The sequence below is a fragment of the Zonotrichia albicollis genome, chromosome 16 (assembly GCF_047830755.1).
Source record: "Zonotrichia albicollis isolate bZonAlb1 chromosome 16, bZonAlb1.hap1, whole genome shotgun sequence".
Lineage (NCBI taxonomy): Eukaryota > Metazoa > Chordata > Aves > Passeriformes > Passerellidae > Zonotrichia > Zonotrichia albicollis.
Genome location: NC_133834.1, coordinates 3,128,401 through 3,146,473, shown reverse-complemented (window position 1 = coordinate 3,146,473; position 18,073 = coordinate 3,128,401). Strand labels below are relative to the sequence as shown.

At 56.1% G+C, this 18,073-nt stretch overlaps 2 protein-coding genes across 4 annotated transcripts; one reads left to right on the top strand and one right to left on the bottom strand.

Annotated features, from left to right (window-relative positions):
* Positions 1-1,583: 1,583 nt before the first annotated feature.
* ARPC1B (actin related protein 2/3 complex subunit 1B) lies at positions 1,584-8,743 on the top strand. 3 transcript variants are annotated; one of them, XM_074553083.1, is made up of 10 exons: positions 1,584-1,975; positions 4,376-4,449; positions 5,067-5,171; positions 5,783-6,005; positions 6,281-6,388; positions 6,676-6,882; positions 7,431-7,506; positions 7,602-7,798; positions 8,222-8,312; positions 8,451-8,743. In XM_074553083.1, the coding sequence occupies exons 2-10, from the start codon at positions 4,386-4,388 to the stop codon at positions 8,487-8,489; spliced, it is 1,110 nt and encodes a 369-aa protein (XP_074409184.1). In that variant the 5' UTR covers positions 1,584-1,975; positions 4,376-4,385; the 3' UTR covers positions 8,490-8,743. The 3 variants fall into 3 exon arrangements, with proteins under 3 accessions (XP_074409184.1, XP_074409185.1, XP_074409186.1); XM_074553084.1 differs by lacking the exon at positions 1,584-1,975 and adding an exon at positions 3,908-4,044; XM_074553085.1 differs by lacking the exon at positions 1,584-1,975 and adding an exon at positions 4,110-4,258.
* Positions 8,744-10,014: 1,271 nt separating this feature from the next.
* PDAP1 (PDGFA associated protein 1) lies at positions 10,015-18,050 on the bottom strand. The gene is made up of 6 exons (XM_074553086.1): positions 17,895-18,050; positions 14,851-14,942; positions 12,935-13,042; positions 12,482-12,603; positions 11,453-11,604; positions 10,015-10,860 (listed from the first exon to the last, which is right to left on the bottom strand). The coding sequence occupies exons 1-6, from the start codon at positions 17,902-17,904 to the stop codon at positions 10,802-10,804; spliced, it is 543 nt and encodes a 180-aa protein (XP_074409187.1). The 5' UTR covers positions 17,905-18,050; the 3' UTR covers positions 10,015-10,801.
* Positions 18,051-18,073: the final 23 nt, after the last annotated feature.

Below are 18,073 nucleotides of genomic sequence, written 5' to 3'. Positions count from 1 at the left end.
TTCTTTGTTTTGATGCTTACTGATTAAAAAAGGGATGTTACGGAAATTGGGAGAGAGAGTGGGGAAAACCCTGCACTGATATTTTATGGCCTTAAAACAGGAGAAGTTAATGTTAACTGAAAGGTTCTGAAGTTGACAAACCTGGAGTTCTGATGGTCTGGATGTGAAGATTCAGATGAGCTGCTTCCAGAGGAATTCTTCCCTTGAGGTGACAATTTCGGAGGATGAATGATTTTATCCTACTTCATTCTGTCGGCCTTGCATTTAATCCATAACAACAGCAAATTAACCTGAATGTCTTTTTTGTTGTCTGCTCTGTGGGTGACATTTTTCCAAAGGTGAGTGACCAGAATTATTTGTAGTTGTCTTTGGGGTTGGTCCCAAGCCTGCTCCCAGGTCAGTGCCTGGGGAACAGCATGGAAAGCTCTGTGTGGAAGGTGAGACAGAAATCTGCTGAGCCTCATCTGGGGAAGACAAAAGCAAATCTTGTGGTAAATCTGTGGAACTTCATGGAATCACCATCCCTGGAAGCGTTCAGGGAACAACTGGATGTGACACTCAGTGCTCTGAGCTGGTTGGCCAGGTGGGGATTGGTCACAGGCTGGACTTGATGAACTTGGAGGGTTTTTCACCCTCCGTAGTTCTGGGATTCTGTGTCCTGTTAGAGCTGAGCTCTCTACCCCTAAAATCCTGTGTTTATAACAACTGGTGAGCAAAGGAAGCTGCAGCAGAGGTGTCAGTGTGGTCTGGCTTCTGTGCTGATCTCTGTGCCCAGGAACCTGTGTCAGTTCAGCTCTGAGCCTCAGGAGCTCATGGAAGCATTTGCACACAGCTTTATTCACAGGGTCTATTCCTGCTCCCTGTGTTGCTGCCTTGCTGTGCTCTGAGGGGATTAGCTGGCTCATGGCATTGCTTTACAAAGCTGAAAATTGTCATTTCTGCTGAAAATGCAGAAGTGTCTTAAAAAAACCCCAATGACTAAATTTACCACTTCCTCTGGAACCAGAGTTGCTTCACACCCTGCTCGTTTCTCAGCTCTGTTACTGTGGAAGTTCAGCTCTGAGTGGCAGCCACTGTTCTCCATCACAGAGCTGGATCCTCTTCTGGTTTCCTTGTGTCTCCCACTTTCTCCCCTGGCAGTCAGGCTTGCTTTTACAATTTCCTCTCCCTTCTAAACATAAAATAATCAGTGTTCCATTTTTTGCAGACAGGGGCTATGGGGGGTAGCAGGGAGGGGGTGAGTGAGTGCATTCCTTGCCCGGGAGGGAAGGCATGAGTGCATCCAGGCAGGAATGGGATAAAAAGCTGCTCTGAAGCAGGAGGTGATAAACCCTGAGGGCTGGCTGTCTGCTGCGTGGGGACACGGGCATGGTGAGCGCAGCCAGCCTGGCACGGGGTCCCAGCGGGCTCTGTGGGATGCAGGAACCAGCAGAACCCGCAGCAGCTGCTGCCGAGGGCGGCCGGATTTGGCTCCGCGGGCTCCCGCGGCTCTCCCCGGCCGTGGGAGGCGATGCCGGCGGGCGGCTCGCCCGGGTGGGCTCCGGGCACGGCTGTTCCCTGGCGGGGATCAGCACCGGGGAGTCCCCATCCCTCTGCAAACTCATCAGGGCCGGGGTGAGCAACACCCAGATCCCGGCGGGGATCCTTCCCTTGTGTTCCGGCTCTCTCCTCCCTGGCGCACCCAGGGCGCGCTGCCCACGTCCAGCCAGGGCCGGGAGCGTCCCGGGGCCCCTCCACGTGCGGCAGTGCCGGAGCTCTGCGGCCGCAGGCACAGGGCAGGGCGGCCCAGAGGCGCTCCGCTCCCCCAACGCCCACGTAAGGAAGTGGTTGCATTTCTCGGAGAGGAAAAGGGAAGTCGGTCGGGGCAGGCACAGCTCCCGCCGCTCGCTCCGGGCTCCGTTCGTGTCGACTGCCCAGAGTCCATGAACGAGCCCCGCCGCGCAGGAACCGAGCCCAGCCAGCCCTGCCCAGCAAGGTAAGGAGGGCTCAGTGCCCGCCCGGAGCCGGGGCTGTCCCTGGGGCTGCGGCTGTCACCGCTCCTGTCCCCCACACCCCGCTCCAGGCTCGGGGGTTCCCGCGGGCCGGGGTCAGGGGGGTGCAGGCAGCCCCTTGCCCCCTGCGAGCATCGCTGTCGCTGCGTTTTAGATGTTCGGGTTTTTTCCCAGCTTTGTCAGCAAGTTTCAGGGTTTTTTGTCTTGCCGGCGGTCTGACAGCTCTGGGGGGGGTGGAAAGAGTCCTCCCGTGGGGTCCCCTCGGGGTTGGTGCCGGCAGGGACAGAGCTGCCACAATCCGTCCTCCCCTCCTCGGGCATCAGCTGCTTCCCGCTTCGCCCGGTGCGAGGAAGAGGAGGCTCAGAGCCGCCTTCCTCTGCCCTGGGGCGGGGGTGTCCCTCGGGGCCAGGCTGGCTCATGGGGTCCTGTTGCAGTGTGATGAAATTCGGGTACCCCCCAGCAGCACTGGGCTCTGGGCGTCCCCAGCCTGGCTGGCAGGAGCAGGGGGGTGACACCTTCAGCTGCCGCAGGGAGCACAGGGGCTCTGGGGGTCGCTGTTGGGGTCCTGGCGGTGCAGGGGTCCCGGCTCCCACAGGGGTCCCACAGTGTCCGGGGAGAGTTTCAGGGGACCCAGCTCCCAGCAGGATCCTCACTGGGTGCAAACCCTGCTCCCGCCACCCCGCCAGGCTCGTAAAACCCAAACTCCATCTCCTCTGGTGCGCGGCTTCCTCCGGGACTGGGAGGAGCCCCCGGCCCCGGGCTCTGCCAAGGTTTGGTTATCTCCTCCGAGGATGTTTCCGAGCTGCTTGGACTGGCCGGGGAGATAACGGAGCTGTTCCAGCTCCCAATCCCGCCCTGTCTGGCCTTCGGAAAATTCCCATTTTCCTCCCTCAAGAGCCCCTGGTTGGGAGAAGGAGGGAGGGATGTAAGCACAGCTCCTGTGCTGCTGTTCCCAGCTGGGAAGGGGCTGCCGAGCCCCGGGGGTCACTCTGGGCAGGGCAGGACTCGGCCAGGGGGGCACCAGGAGCGGGGAATGGCTCTGAGGGGCGGAGGGGAAATAAAAGGGCTCGGAAGGGGCCGAGGGGAAATTAAAACTCCACCCGCTGTCGAGAGCGGCCCGGCCCTCGCAGCCCTCGCTCCTTCCCGTGTCTGGCAAAGGTTTCCGTCCCTGGCACGGCGGCTGAGCTCGTCCCTTTGGGGTGGCACTCAGCGAGGGAGCAGCAGGGACCCCAGCCAGGAGGGTTAGTGCCTCTGAGCTCCCAAACCACCCGGAAAAAGTAAAAGTATTGCTGTTTTCCTAGTGTCAAAGCCAAAATGCACCTCGGTGTGTCCTGCCTCCCATCCCTCCTCCCAGGAGCCCTTTCAGCCGGGTGCCCATTTCAGCCAAATCCCTTTTTCACACATTTTCCTCTCCTGATCTCTTTCAATGCCCCTCTCGCTGATGGTTTTGTCCATCCCTCGTGGTGCTGCTCCATCCTCAGGGCTCGAGGCAGAGGCCCGTGGTGGCAGCAGCAGCTTTGTTCCCCCTTGGGACACCCTGTGCTGCATCCCAGGGGATCAGTGGGGCTGGGTAGGGAACTGCCTCCTCATCCCTGCCCGTGTCCTGTGTGACAGCAGGGCTGTCCTGCATCAGCCCTGGAATTTCTCCACATGCAGAAGGCAGCTGATGGAGCTCCTCAGATTTTCTTTTCCCCAGCCCAGGGATGGAGCTTTGCTAAGAGGGACTTTTTCCTTTCCCCTGTAACGTTTTTGCTGCCAAAGAAAACGGGACGTGCTCAGGGAGTTCCCAAAATAGCCGAGAGCAGGCTGTGAGTAATTCCCGTCGCCAGCCACGCCCTGGCGAGGTGTTTCCCTCCATCCCTGGGCGGGATGGCCAAGGGGCTGTGATGCTGCTCGGAGGCTCCTGTAGCACCGGGAGGGGCCTTTGGGACAAACTCCCCATCCCATGGCAGCCGGGGAGCAGCAGGAATGGTGGGAGCTCAGCCAGGAGCAGGGATCAGTCCTGATGGGATGGAAATGCCTCCGTGGGGCTTTGGCTCTTCCGAAGTGAGAGGTGTGGAAGGAGGGAGTGGATCTGGCTCTGCTGGGCTGGAGAGAGGAGGTGCTGCCCGTGGTGGGACCCCAGGGTGCACATGGGGCTGCTGCCACCATTCCCTGTGTGCCCAGGCAGCTGGAGCAGGATGACAGCAGGGTTTGCAAGTTCCTGGAAATGGACAGTTTGAGCTTGGAGATCCTCAGAAGAGCCCTCTCCTTGGCTGAGAGACACGGTGGGCTGCAGCACAGGGCTGATCCCAGCGGGAAGGATCATTCTGTGGGGCGGGGGTCTCACCCCTGTGGCTGCAGCAGCCTGTCCTGACAGCCTGGCCCTCTGTCCCTGTCCCCAGCCTGTGAGCCATGGCCTACCACAGCTTCCTGCTGGAGCCCATCAGCTGCCATGCCTGGAACAAGGACCGCACCCGTGAGTTCGCCTGAGGCTCCCCGAGATTCCTGAGGGATCCCGGGCATTGTCCGGGCTCAAATCCCCGCGGCAGGGCTGGGTTTGGGGGAGCAGATCCTGCCACGGGCGGGTGTGGGGCTGGCACAGCCCATCCCGGTGTCCCCGGTGCCCGTGCGGGACCGAGCCGGGCACGGGGGTGCCAGGGCAGCGTCCGGCCCCAGGCAGCGGCCGGGGAGGGAGGGAGCGGAGCCGGTGATTCACGGGCGATGGCATTTCCCGAGCGCGGCCCGGGGGATGAGGGAGAACAAAAAGCGCTTTCTGTGCTGCGGCCGAGAGCCGGGCAGGCGGGGCGGGATGGACGGGGCTGCTTTTGGGAGCTGTGCACCCCCAGCAGTCCCGTTCCATCCCATCCTGCCCTGTCTCAGCCCGCCAGCCCCATGGCACCGCACTGACCCTGGGCTGTGGGGTGTGGGGTTCTCCCTTCCCATAGGGACAATGTGCAGCATCAGGGCAGTGCAGGAGTGGGGCTGGGGGCTCAGTGGGGACCTGGAGCCCAGGAAGGGGTGGGTGGGTGCTGGTTGGCCCTGAGGACCCTGTGACCCAGGTGAGGGCTTTGTCCTGGCCACTGTCACCCCCAGAGATCGCCCTGTGCCCCAACAACCACGAGGTTCACATCTACCGCAAGGACGGGGCCAAGTGGAGCAAAGTGCATGAGCTGAAGGAGCACAATGGGCAGGTGACAGGTGAGTCCTGGCTGGCAGAGGGGACAGGGACACGGATGGTGTCCCAGAGCTGCTGCCAGCCCTGCTCGGGGCACTGGCACCCTGTGGATGGGAGTTGTGCAGGGGTGGAGGAGAATGGAAAAGGTTGTGTGGGTGGGATGGGTGGGATGGGAGAGGTGGAGAACGATGAGGTGGAGGGAAGGAGGGAGGGATGGGAAGGGATATGGATAGGAGAAATGGGGTGAGATGGATTGGGGTGATGTGGGATGGATGGGAAGGGATGGGATAGGGGGGAATGATGGATGGATGGATGGATGGATGGATGGATGGATGGATGGATGGATGGATGGATGGATGGATGGATGATGGGTATATAGGAGAGATGGGTCAGGATGGGATGGGATGGGATGACATGGTGTGGGAGGCATGGGAAGGGATGGGGTGGAATGAGATTGAGTGGGATGGGTTGACATGGAATGCTTTGAGGTGGGAGGGATGGGAAGGGATGGTGTGGAGCAGAAACCACCCAGAACAACCACGCCTTCAGACACCCCAGCCCTGAGTGCCACCATTGCCATTCCTGAGGCTCCCTGGGCCACCATGGGCCACCATCATCCCCCTCTCCCTTCCAGGCATTGACTGGGCCCCCGAGAGCAACCGGCTGGTGACGTGCGGGACCGACCGCAACGCCTACGTGTGGACCCTCAAGGGCAACGTCTGGAAGCCCACCCTGGTGATCCTGAGGATCAACCGCGCCGCCCGCTGCGTCAAGTGGTCCCCCAGGGAGAACAAATTCGCCGTGGGCAGCGGCTCCCGCCTCATCTCCATCTGCTACTTCGAGCAGGAGAACGACTGGTGAGGCTCTGAGGGGGTCTGTCCTGAGGGGGAAAGAGGGGAGTGGATGGATCATAGATGGATGGATGGGTGGATGGATTGGGAAATAAGAGACTGGAGGAGCTGGAGGTGGACACAGATGGGGAAATGGAGGGATGGGCTCCCCATGCCCAAGCTGCTACTGCAGCTCCTGGCACATTTGGAGCCCTGAACAACACCAGGCAGTGCCCCAAAATCCCAGGGGGGCTCTGGGGATGGTGATGCTGCCCCTCTGCTGCCACCCCCTCTGCACACAGGTGGGTTTGCAAGCACATCAAGAAGCCCATCCGCTCCACGGTGCTCAGCCTGGACTGGCACCCCAACAACGTCCTCCTGGCTGCTGGCTCCTGTGACTTCAAGTGCAGGTGAGGAGCAGGGGCTGGGGGACTGGGGGGCCCATGCAGGGAGATCCCCAAGGATGGGTTGGGGGGCAGGCTTCACCCCAGGGGCTGTTTGGAGCAGGGAATGGAGCACTGGGGAGATGCAGGGAGGTCTGGGGACCATCCCAGGGGTACAGCACCCATGGGAGATAGGGGGGACACCTCACAGGCTCTGCCAGGGAAACTGAGTCACAAAACTGAGCCAAGGGGCAGGGATGAGGGTGGCACAGATCCTGCATCCAGGCACACATGCAAGGCTCTCCCCCTGCCAGGATTTTCTCAGCCTACATCAAGGAGGTGGAGGAGCGGCCCAGCCCCACGCCCTGGGGCTCCAAGATGCCCTTTGGGGAGCTGATGTTCGAGTCCAGCAGCAGCTGTGGGTGGGTGCACAGCGTGAGCTTCTCGGCCAGCGGCTCCCGCGTGGCCTGGGTCAGCCACGACAGCACCCTGTGCCTCGCTGATGCGGGCAGGAAGATGGCGTAAGCAGGGCTGGGGACACGAGGGGGGACTGGGGGAGGCAGCAGGGCTTGACCCTCAAACCAACACGGGCATGGAGGTATCTGGGGTGGGTTGGGCCAAGAGCAATCCTAGAGTGTTCCTCCATGTGGGTGGGGGAGATGGAAGGGTTCAGCCTCAGGAGCTGGGCTAGCCCTAGAACGTCCTGGGCATCTGTGAGTATTCCCTGAGCATCTCTGTACTGGGGTGGGGGAGGTAGAGGGGTTCAGCCTCAGGAGCTGGAAATAGCCCTGGAGCAGCCTAGGGTATCCCTGAGTATCTGTGATCATCCCTGGACATCTCTGACCATCCCTGAGCATCCCTGGAGTACCTCTGACCGTCCCTGGGTATCTCCTGAGCATCCCTGTACATGGGTGTAGGACATGGGGGGCTCAGCCCTAGGACCTGGGATGTCCCCAGATCCCCAGGGGTGGAGGAGGTGGGGTCTCCCCTGGTGGGTCCCGCCCGTGTGATGAGCTGTGCCAGTCTCAGCACTGCGGCTGGAGCTCAGCTGGTGTTTCACGCCTCGCAGCGTTGCCTCGCTGTGCACCGAGACGCTGCCCCTGCTGGCTGTCACCTTCATCACCGAGCACAGCCTGGTGGCCGCGGTGAGTGCGGGCAGGGAATCAGGGAACGGGCTGGGAGCCGCGGCCGGAGCCGCCCGGGGATGCTGAGCAGGGCGGGTTTGGGGTTTGCTCCCCAGGGCCACGACTGCTGCCCGATGCTGTTCACCTACGAGGAGAGCCAGGGCGCCCTGAGCTTCGGGGGGAAGCTGGACGTGCCCAAGCAGAGCTCCCAGCGCGGCCTCACCGCCCGTGAACGCTTCCAGAACCTGGACAAGAAAGCGAGCTCAGATACAGCCAATGCCACCCTGGACACCCTGCACAAGAACAGCATCAGGTGGGGCTGGCCAGGCTTGGGGCACCTTGAGGTCAATGGTCCCTGGGCATCCCTGGGTGTGCTCAGGAGCTGGGACAGCCCTGGAGCATCCTTGGATATCCCCAGAATGTCCCTGGGCATCCCAGCAAGTGTCAGGGAGGGACTGAGGCTCCTGCACCAGGAGCTGAGACAGCCCTGGGTATCCCTGAGTTTCCCAGAGTATCCCCAAAGAATCCTTGGATGTGGGAAGGGGAGGTACAGAGGTCTAGTCCCAAAAGCTGGGATGGCCTGGAGCATCCTTGGAGCACCCCTGGGTATCCCCAAGTGTCCCTGTCTGTCCCCAGTGCCTTCCTGCACTGTGGGGGAGATGAGGGGGTCCAGCCCCATTCCCACCCCTGAGGGCTCAGCCCTGGCACTGATTCTGCTCCCTCCTTGCACCCACAGCCAGATCTCAGTGCTGACTGGGGGGAAGGACAAGTGCTCCCAGTTCTGCACCACGGGGATGGACGGGGGCATGAGCATCTGGGATGTCAAGGTAAGGAATCCCGGTGGACCCCTCAGGCTGGGAGTACCAGCACTGAACCATCCCAGTTCCCCCCTTTCCTGCTCCCCAGCCACCTCCAGTGTCTCTGGGAGGCCATGAGCTGCTGAAAACCCTCCTGTTTCATTTCAGAGCCTGGAGTCAGCACTGAAGGATCTCAAGATCAAATGAAGGAGCCACCAGGGAAGGGCATCCCAGCTTCCAGCTGCCCCTGCTGTGCCCCTGCTCTGCCTGCTGCCCTGTGCCACCCCCACGCCGTGCCACACTGCCACCAGTGCCTGTCCCCGCTGCCAGCCAGCCCTGGTGGCTGTTTCCAGACATAAAACCTCCATTTTTCTTACTATTTTTGTTACCATCCTTCCCAATGCTGGTCATACATTGCTTGGAGAAATAGCAAATAAAGGATTTTCCTGAATAAATCAAAATGGGGGATTTTTTTGCAATTTTTTAGAACAAGTTCAGTGCAAACACAGGTGTGATGAGGGCAGAGCACAGTGCTGTGCCACAGGTGGTCACATCCTTTCTGCCACCAGTGCTGAGTGGGAATTGGGAGTGTGGGGATAAAGGGAATGTCACTTTTCTGTTCCCTGCTTCAGCACCATTTCAAACCAGGGTTGGTGTTAGGGAAAATGGAGGGCACAGGATGGAAGTGGCCAGGGAGCACAGGTTTGTCATTCTCTCAGCTCCCTGATAAAGTCCTGTCAGGTGGGCAATTCCCAAACCTGCAGCCAGCTCAAAGACCTTGGGCTGCCCAGTTACACCTTCCCCTGGCCTGGGAAGGGAGCACTGGCTGCAGAGGGACAATGACATTCCAGTTCTGCTCCAGCCCTCAGTCAGTGGGAGCTGTTACTTGGAGAAGATTTTTCCACCCCTTTCCATGTGTTCACAATCCTCAACCCTCTCCTCTGTGGCTCCTGCCCTGCTCCATCCCAAAACCTCCCCCTGTCCTGCCCCATCCACCTCCCTGTGCGCCAAGGGTCACCCAGTGTCCCCTGTCAGGCTGTCCCCACCTGACCAGCTCATCCCTCCTGGAGCTGAGAGCACAGGCACCTCTCCTGCAGCACCTGCTCACCTTCCACAGCTCCCTGGGAGCATTTCCTACCCCAAATCTGGGCTTGCTTTGAGCCAGCAGCTCACAGTGCCAGCCCCTGGGGCACAGTCCTGTGTCACACCCTTGTGCCCAAATCCCTTCAGCCAGGCACAAGAACAAATCCTTGGTTTGTCACCCTTCATTTCCACAGCTGCAACGCCTCTCCCAGTGACTTCCAGTGCTCCAAGCCCTGGGGCTGGATGGATGTTCAGCCTTTGGGGAGTCTGGGAAGCACTGGTGTCCCTGCACAGGCTGGCAGCAGGGCTCCCAAACCCCTGGGGCACAGCAGGCTGGAGCTGCTCCCCTCCAGAGCCATCTGAGAGGAGGTGACAGTGCAGTGACATCTGAGAGGAGGTGACAGTGCAGTGACTCCCCTTCTGACGGGGGACGGGGCCAGACACGGCCTGAGGGTAATTGTTTCCTCCACCGTGGTAAACAGATTGTGCAAGACATCCATCAGAATCAGCAGGAAAAGTTTTTTCCCTCAGGCTGTGTGTGCTCAGGAGCCAACAAACCCCACAGCACAACCAGCAGCCCCCAAGTGCAGCTGAGCTCCCCCAGGACCCCCCAGCTGTGCCCTTCACACACACACGAGGCCACAGCAGCTCTGATAACTTACAGTTTAATCAGCCAAATATACAAGTTCTCTCGGTGGTTTTTAAACTTGATCAAGTTTTTTTTGCTTTTTGTTTTGTTTTGTTTTTTTTCCATCTGGATCTGACACAATAAATGTTGTTTTTTCTCCTTTAAACAAAGGATGATGTGGTTAAAAACTGGCACTATCCCTAATAAGGAGGAGAAAAAGAAAATGAAGAGGAGGGAAAAGGGGAGACTGGCTGCAAGAAAGGAGGGATGAATCCAGGAAGGAACGGCACTCCAGATGTCCATGAAGTCAGGCTCCCAGCTTATACTGCAACGCCCTGCAGCAAAATTTGATGGGCTCTTTGCCAACTGGATTCCTCAGATACATTATCCTTTGGGATTTCATACCAAGTCAGTTCCCCACCCCATGCCCCACCCCCAAACGACCCCACAATCTATTTTTCTTGCAATCTAGTATTTGAAGCACCTCCCCTCCCACACAGCCCCCTCCCACCCTGCCCCCCTCCCACCGTCTACGACTTCTTGATCCTAAAAACAGCAAAAACATTCATGTTTCCAAACTGTTACAGGGAATTGCTGTCCAGCACAGCTCTGCACTGCAGAGAGCAGCTGCCCCTAACCCCAAATGGAAATCTGTGCCAGGATGAGGACAAACACATCGTCAGTGTCTCTTGGAGGTGGAGGTGAGGTCAATGCTGCAGGGTGCCCTGCGTGGCAGCGATGGAAGGCAGAGCTCCTGGCAGGACCAGGCACAGTTCCCTGGTGTTTCCTCCTCTTGCATGGCCTGTGCTTACTTGTTAAGGGATAGTGACTGCAGTCTTTTACCTGCCATGGCCGCCTCGTCTTTTGCTGGGGAGGAGAACAACAAACAGAGTTTCATCATTTCATGGTGCACATCAGGCACTGGGGGAGCCCTGGCAGCCCCAGGGATTTGAATCCTGCCAGCTGGGTAATGAAAAAATCCCACCCTTCCCATCAATTTCTCAGAGGTAAGAGGCACAGCCCCTCTTGTTGTTCCCTTCCATCCCTGGCCTCTCTCCAGGTGTCCCCAAATCACCCTGATGCCCAAATTTCTCTGGAAGGCACCAAGGAGCCGTGCTCAGACTGCTGGTTCACACCTCCCAGGGAAGGAGTGCTGGGAACTCCCTGGGCAGTTCAGATCCCCACGTGCAAACCACACAAATCACCCAGCACAAGGAGCCTGCCAAACCCCCAAACTGGAGCCAGCACTGCCTGGGAGGCAGGGGACAAGGTGGATACCCAGGGCAATTCCCTTCTCGTGTCCAATTCTTGTTTATAAAGCAAGAACTTGATGAGAGGGAAACAGCTGAGCCTGGCTTTGCTGAGGGGAGTTGATGACACTCAGCAACACCACACAGGCTCAGAGGAGGGATGTGTGCCTCTTGGAAAGGTAGGAGAAAATGATTAATTATTCTCTAACCTTTTCTTTCTTCTTCTTTCTTTCTGGCAGCTTCTTCCCTTTGCTTCCGAATGATGGCTAATCGGGCCAGGTCTGCCTTGGCTTGCTCTGTTTTCCCAGCTAGGTGCATTTTCATGTATCTTTCTTTTGCCTTTTGCTTCTCTATTTCCTCTCTGCCCAAGGGAAACACACCAATCACCAGAGTATCCAGGCAAGCCCACAGGAACAGGCAGAGTGGGGCTTTCCAACCAGGAAAAACCCCAAAACTGGGGGTTCTTCACCACTTTTCAAGCACAGGTTCTGTTTATTTGCAGGGTTTGACCAGGGGTGAGGTGAGAGATTATTTCTACCTTCCTTCAGCTAAGTAAGGACACAGGCACACTAGGAGGTGAAATGATTTAGCCCCACATCACAAGAACTGTGACATGTTTTTCCCTGCCTTACCCTCAAAGGTGTCCTTCTGCTGAAGCAATCTATCCCAAATAAAAAAGATTAAACCTTCCCTTCCAAACCTCACCATTGCTAGATGAAACTAGAAGATTAAACTTTGGGTTTCAGGTAATTAATCTGGCCAGATAAAAATATTTGGAATCTGGGAAACTGCTACCTGTTACTAGAGCACCTTCTGCAGCAAGATCCAAGTGGATCCAAAGTGAGCTCTGGTTCATGAATTTCTGTTCTGATTTTTGGCATAAAACTTCAGGAAAGGAATGGCCTAAATCCCTTTCACAGCAGTGTGATTTCAGGGTTTCTGTTAGGTCTGATTTTTGGCATAAAACCTCAGGAAAGGAATGGCCTAAATCCCTTTCTCTCAGAGCACCAGGGCAGGCTGCCTGGCTCCAGGATAGCCCAGAGGACAGACAACTCCTGTGAAGTTTCTAAGGAACCACATTTTGAAGCACAGTGAGCTCAGTCTGCTGCTGCTCAGTGCCTGCTTTAGGCAGCCACACACTTTTAAGGATGTCTCTGAAACACTGCCACAGAGCAGGGGAATCACCTCCCTGCACCAAACTGCAGGGTGAGAGTGCAGGGTGAGCAGGGAACACTCACCTCTCTCGTCGTGAGAGCTCCTTGGGTCCATCCAGGTCCAGCTGAGTGACTTTTTTGGTTGTCTGAATGACACGGTTGGGGTTCTCTATGTCTATCAACCCCTCCACTCCTTTGCGCTTTTGCTGCGGGTCAAGAACAGGAGGGAGCTTGAGGAGCTCTGCCACCCCAAACACACTGCAAAGCACCCCAAAAGCACAAGGCAACATTTTACTAAAAACCATTTATGAATCAAGGCACCTTCAGCCTTTTTAAAAATCCTGTTGCCTCTGTATTTCATTTGTAAATGTTCACAAGTTCTCATTCGGAGGGCAAAATGCTGTCAAGTGAGTGTTTTTTGGTTTCTAGAAGTAGTTCTATAAAAATGCACTCCAGGTGGCTCTGCTCAGAATCCAGAGTGTGCATCTCCCCCCCAGCCCAAGTGTTAGTGCATTAAGTGCCCTGAGAATGCAGTACCTGATAATCCTCATCATCTTCATCACTCTCATCTGAATCTAAAGATTTCTTCTCCTTTTTAGGGTCCCCTGTTGCTCCTTCTCCTCCTTCTTCTTGCTCCTCCTCTTCCTACAGAATCAGAGGAAATGTATGTCACTAAAAACCCCAAACCCAGCTCTTAACTGAGATTTTGGGGGGATGAGCCAGCTCTGAGCACTGGTGCTCCTGAGGTGTCCTTGTGCCACCAAGGGGGTCTGGCTGTCACAGGATGAGGGCTCTTCCTCAGCATCATCTCCAAACAGCTCTGCTGTTCTCTCTAACAGGAAAATGACTCTGAAAGACACCATTGGCACTTCACTTTCCCCAAATCAAAGCTCTCCAGAAGAATTTTAGCCTGGGTTTCCAGTGCACACTACCTCAGAGACTGGAAACTACATGGATGCAGCTTAGAGCTTATCCTGTGGATAAATAAAAACACCTAGAGGAGAAAACTGACAACCATCAAGCTGAATATTATTATCCAAGGAATTACAGCCTTTTTAAAACAGCTTCCACCATTCAGAACCTGGGAATTAATTTCTGAATCATAAGAAGAACAAGCATGGGTGTGAACAGCTTGTCTACATACCAACATCTCTCATCAAGCAAGCAGCAAAGTGGATGAGCAAGGAACAGTAAGAGGAGTAATTTTGTTAATTGTAGGGGGTTTTTCAAGCTTTCCTTAATGTATCAATGTTAGATGTAACCATCACTATGTCATATGGATCATCACAAAAAATAAATCCTTCTCAAAGAGCAGCTCTCTGGTTTGCTGTGAAACAAGACACACATTTCAAGTGGGTCCTGCTTTTGTGTTCCACTTCCAGTATTTTTATTAACAACATGGAAGCAGAGAACACTCACACGGTTTGTGAATGAGATCACACTGGTAGGAGTTGGAATTATTTTGGAAAACAGGATGAGACTCATCAGTGGTTTCAGAATTTGGAAATATGGCATGAAACCAAGAAGGTGGGATCAGAAACTAACCAAGAGGAGTTACAGTTTGGAAGAAGAAATCCAACATGAAGCTGGAATATGTGGCTAAGCAGCAAACCAAACAATCATCTCGAGTTGCAGCTGGGCAAAACATTAAAAAGGACTCAACACTATGGCTCAGAACTGCTCAAGAGTCATCTCAGAGGTATTCAGCAGGATTTCCTACATGGGGTGTAATTATCCTCCTGTGGTCAGTGCTGTGAGGCCTCAGCTGGAATTGTGTATTTGGGCTGAGGCAGCACTTCCAGAAAGTCACAGAAAACATCAGAGTGTCCCCAGAGCTGTGATAAGTTGGGAATAAAGAGAGCAAGAGCCCCAAAAGTAGCCAAGGGTTTTATGACAGCACTCAGGTTGTGGTGGGAGTGGGGGGAGCTGTTACAGTCCAATGCTGGGGCACAGAAACACACCCACACAGAAAACTCTTATCTCTCCCACAAAGCAGAGGAAAATATGAAAATCATGTGTCCAGGAAGAAGTCAAAGGAGTTTGGTCCATAAATCTATGACAGAAAGAGGCAAATATAATGTCAATATACAGTAACATGTCAAGATGTGGCTCTTGTTCTCCAAAGCCAAACTGCAGAACATGGACAAAAAATGAGCTGACACTGGAGACTGAAATGATAAAATATGGAGAGGAAAGACCTCCAGAGCTGCTGTGTAATCAGATTCCTGTCCTTCAACCTTCCAGTGCTGCCCTGGGTGCTCTCCCAGGCCTCAGAACCAGACTGGGTGACATCCTGGAGCCTCCCCAGCTGGAGATGTTTGGGATCCATGCTGTGATCACTGCTGGAATGACCTGCAGCACTTGGGTAAGCTGCCATTGCTCCTGAGCAGTGAAAACCAGGCTGGAAAAGGCAGGAATTAGGACAGAAAACACACAAAGGAGCAAACACATACCCTTGCCTTTTGCTTTTCTGCTTGGAGCTGGGCATCAATCTCCTCAGGACTCGTGTACTGCCTTGCCCGGCCTTTGTGGCCTCCTTTTCTACCTGCACAAAACAATAAAAATAACAAATGGTTCAGTGCTAACTTCCAGAAAGGTCTGCTCCTCCTGCAGCACTCCCTGGATTTTAGGTGTGGACAGGACAAACCAAAATAACTCCTCTGATAGACCCTAAACAAAACCCCTCAGTGAACTTGGTGAAATGCTCCAAGATTTTTAGGTGAGATGCACAGGAATTGGGATTATTGACATCACCCTTCCCTGCCTGTGCCTCTCCAGTTCCCTTCCCAGGCTGGGAGGGGATGCTCAGTCCCACAGCAGATCCCAATTTCCTGCACAGGAGGAATCACAGTGTGTTCCTGTGGTTACAACCAACATTCCAACAAGCTTGGCTCCTTAACCACTCCCACTGTGCCAGGAAAAACTAGGCAGCTAATTGGACAAAAGCTTTGGGAATTACAATGGGAGCTGAAGAAGTGCTAAAAGGAGCCTCCAGTTTCATTGCTTTATTAGGAAAAATAAAAACAAGCTCTAGGAACCCAGAAGGGGAGTCCCTGTGGCTGGCACTGCCCCAAGTTCCAGATTCTGCTATTAATGAACTGCTGAAGCCATTAATGCTCCCCTCAAGCCACTGCTCTGCTTATTCCAGCCCAAAGAATTGGGAAGCAAGTTGGACAGAGCCAACCCACAGCCCTGAGTGAGGGAGAGAGACTGGCACAACTCACACAGCTCTGGCAGGGCAGCTCTGCCACTGCAGCAGGCCTGGAGTGCCATGGGAGGAGCAGGGAACTCTGGATCTGCCTCATCCTCCCCATTTCACCTGCCAAGGACAATGGGAACCTGACAGGGACGGGAAGGGATGAGGGATCATCCATCCCTCCCTCCCTGGCACTGTGTGGGATCCATGGGAGAGCTGCTCTCTGTTGCACTGGGAGCCTCAGAGATCCAACATTTCCTGACCAATTCTCCTGGCTCAGCACAGACAAACTCTCACAATGCCTTAGTTCTGTCCCCAAGTCTCACTGTGAAGCTTTACAGAAACTCCTGAGATATTTTTCCAAAAGACAGGCAAGTGCAGAGACCAAATTCTTGTCCCTGGGGAAGCTCATGGGCTCTCCCACCCTAAGCACAACCAAAGCTTTGGTGCAGACAGACAGGAGTTTGTCTGTTTGTCTGCTCCCAGCCATCCCACTGGGAACAATGACACCCTCTGGAAGGGGATCAGCCCTGGGAATGCTCCTGGGGAGACAGGAGCTCCCTGCCCAGCTCCTGACATCACCCCAAGGGAACAGCAGTGACATTTGGGACACACCAACCCCAAACAGCCAAACTGTGCTCCCAGCCTGGCCAGGGCTCCTCACCCAGCTCTGCCAGAACTCCACACTGGGCTCAGCACCAAGGAACACAAACTGCTCATAACTGCAAATAAACACTGCTGATAAGGGGGGAGAAGCAACTAAAGAGAAATTATTTTATGTTAAAAGCCTAAAAAGAAGCAGATGGAAGAATGAAGCCCATGGGAGCTCAGCATCAAACCTCACATCAGACACAGGGAGCTGGTCCAACACCACTGAGCAGCTCTGTGCCTCAGTTTCCCCATCTGAAAGCAGGGATAATGCTTCTTTTCCACCTCTGTGAAGCACTTTTCAAGCAGAATCACCTGCACATTTCACCTGCAGCAAAGCCCAGTGGTGCCCAGGCAGGCCCACATTCAAACACATTTGTCTTCAGCTTTAAACAGACTAATTAAAGAATTTAGATGGAAGGCAATGGAATGATACTGATGGAATCTCTTATTCTTAAAATCAAAGTTTTAGGGGGGGGGGGAATGGAAAATTAACTTTAAAAAATCCTGTAAAAATTTATTAGTAGCTTCTTTATACCCCTCCCTTTTTTATTAAACAGTGAGTGCCAAAATCCACTCTTCTGCCACCAATCCAACAACTCCCACTGACTTGGGGGAAAATGACCAAAGTCCCTCTTCTTCCAAAAATAAAAAGGTCTGAATCAAACACTGAAATCTGTGCAATGAACTGAAGAGCAGGAAATCCTGAGTTACAGGCATTTAAATAAGAAAAATGGGGTTATAACTCGCCATGGTTCTTTGCCTTCACAAAAACCACGTGAAAGCTTCAGCCCCATCTCCTATCATTGTGCAAATGGACCCAAAACGAAGTGGGGTTCAATAAATGCTAAGCAAGAATCAGTTTGGTGCTAAAGGCTGGGAGCTGCTGATGAAACAAAGCAGAGCAAGCTGCAGGAGGAGGAGGAGGAACGATGCGGGCTGGCTGTAACGCGTGTGCCCGGCTTCGCGAGAGCCAGTTCTGCGGATGGTGCATGGAGAGAAGGTTCTGGGTGGATCCAGCCCGGCCGTGCCCCATCCCCGCTCCTGAATCACACCGGGAGCAGCAGCAGCAGCAAGTCCGTGCCCGCTCCGCACGCCCAACCCGCGGCAGCATCAAAGAGCCGCCTTTGGCGCCCCGAGCCCCGGCCGGGATGGCCGCCAGCCCCCGGTACCCCCGGTGGGGCTGCTCGCCCTCCCCGCGGCTCCGTGAGCCCCACGCCCCGAGCCGGGGGAGTTCCCGTCCCAGCACATGGAGCGGGCCCGGAGCCGCGGGCACCCCCAGGCGCTGCCGCCGCGGCGCTTTGGGGGGCTCGGACCGGGCCCGGCGCCGTGAGGGGCGGGGAGAACGCGGCGAGGAGCCCCCGGAGCCCCCGAGAACGGGGAAAGGGATCCCGAGACCCTCCCCAGAGCGCAAACAGAGCCGCGTTTGGGGCCCGGTGAGGGGGAAAGGGACCCCCGCAGGCTCCGCCAAGGCCGGGAGAGCGGGAGAGCGGAGCCGCCGCGGCATCTCCACAGCCGGGGGCGAGCACGAGCCGTGCCCGCGCCGGGGCCGGGGCGGCACACACAGCCCTCAGCCCCCTCCTCTCCCGTGTCCCGTGTTCCCCCGCCGCCGCTCCCCGCGGGGCACGCCCGGCCCGGCCCGGCCCCCACCACCTTTCGGCATCGCGGCGATGGCGGCGCGGCCCCCCCGGCCCGAGCGGCGCCGGAACCGGAACCGGAACCGCCCCCAGCGCAGGCCCCCGCGCTGGGCTGCCCGAGCGCTGCCGCTGCACTGCCCTCAGCGCCGCCCTCCCGGTGCTCCCGCCGGGGCAGCGCAGCGGGGCCGGTTCCCC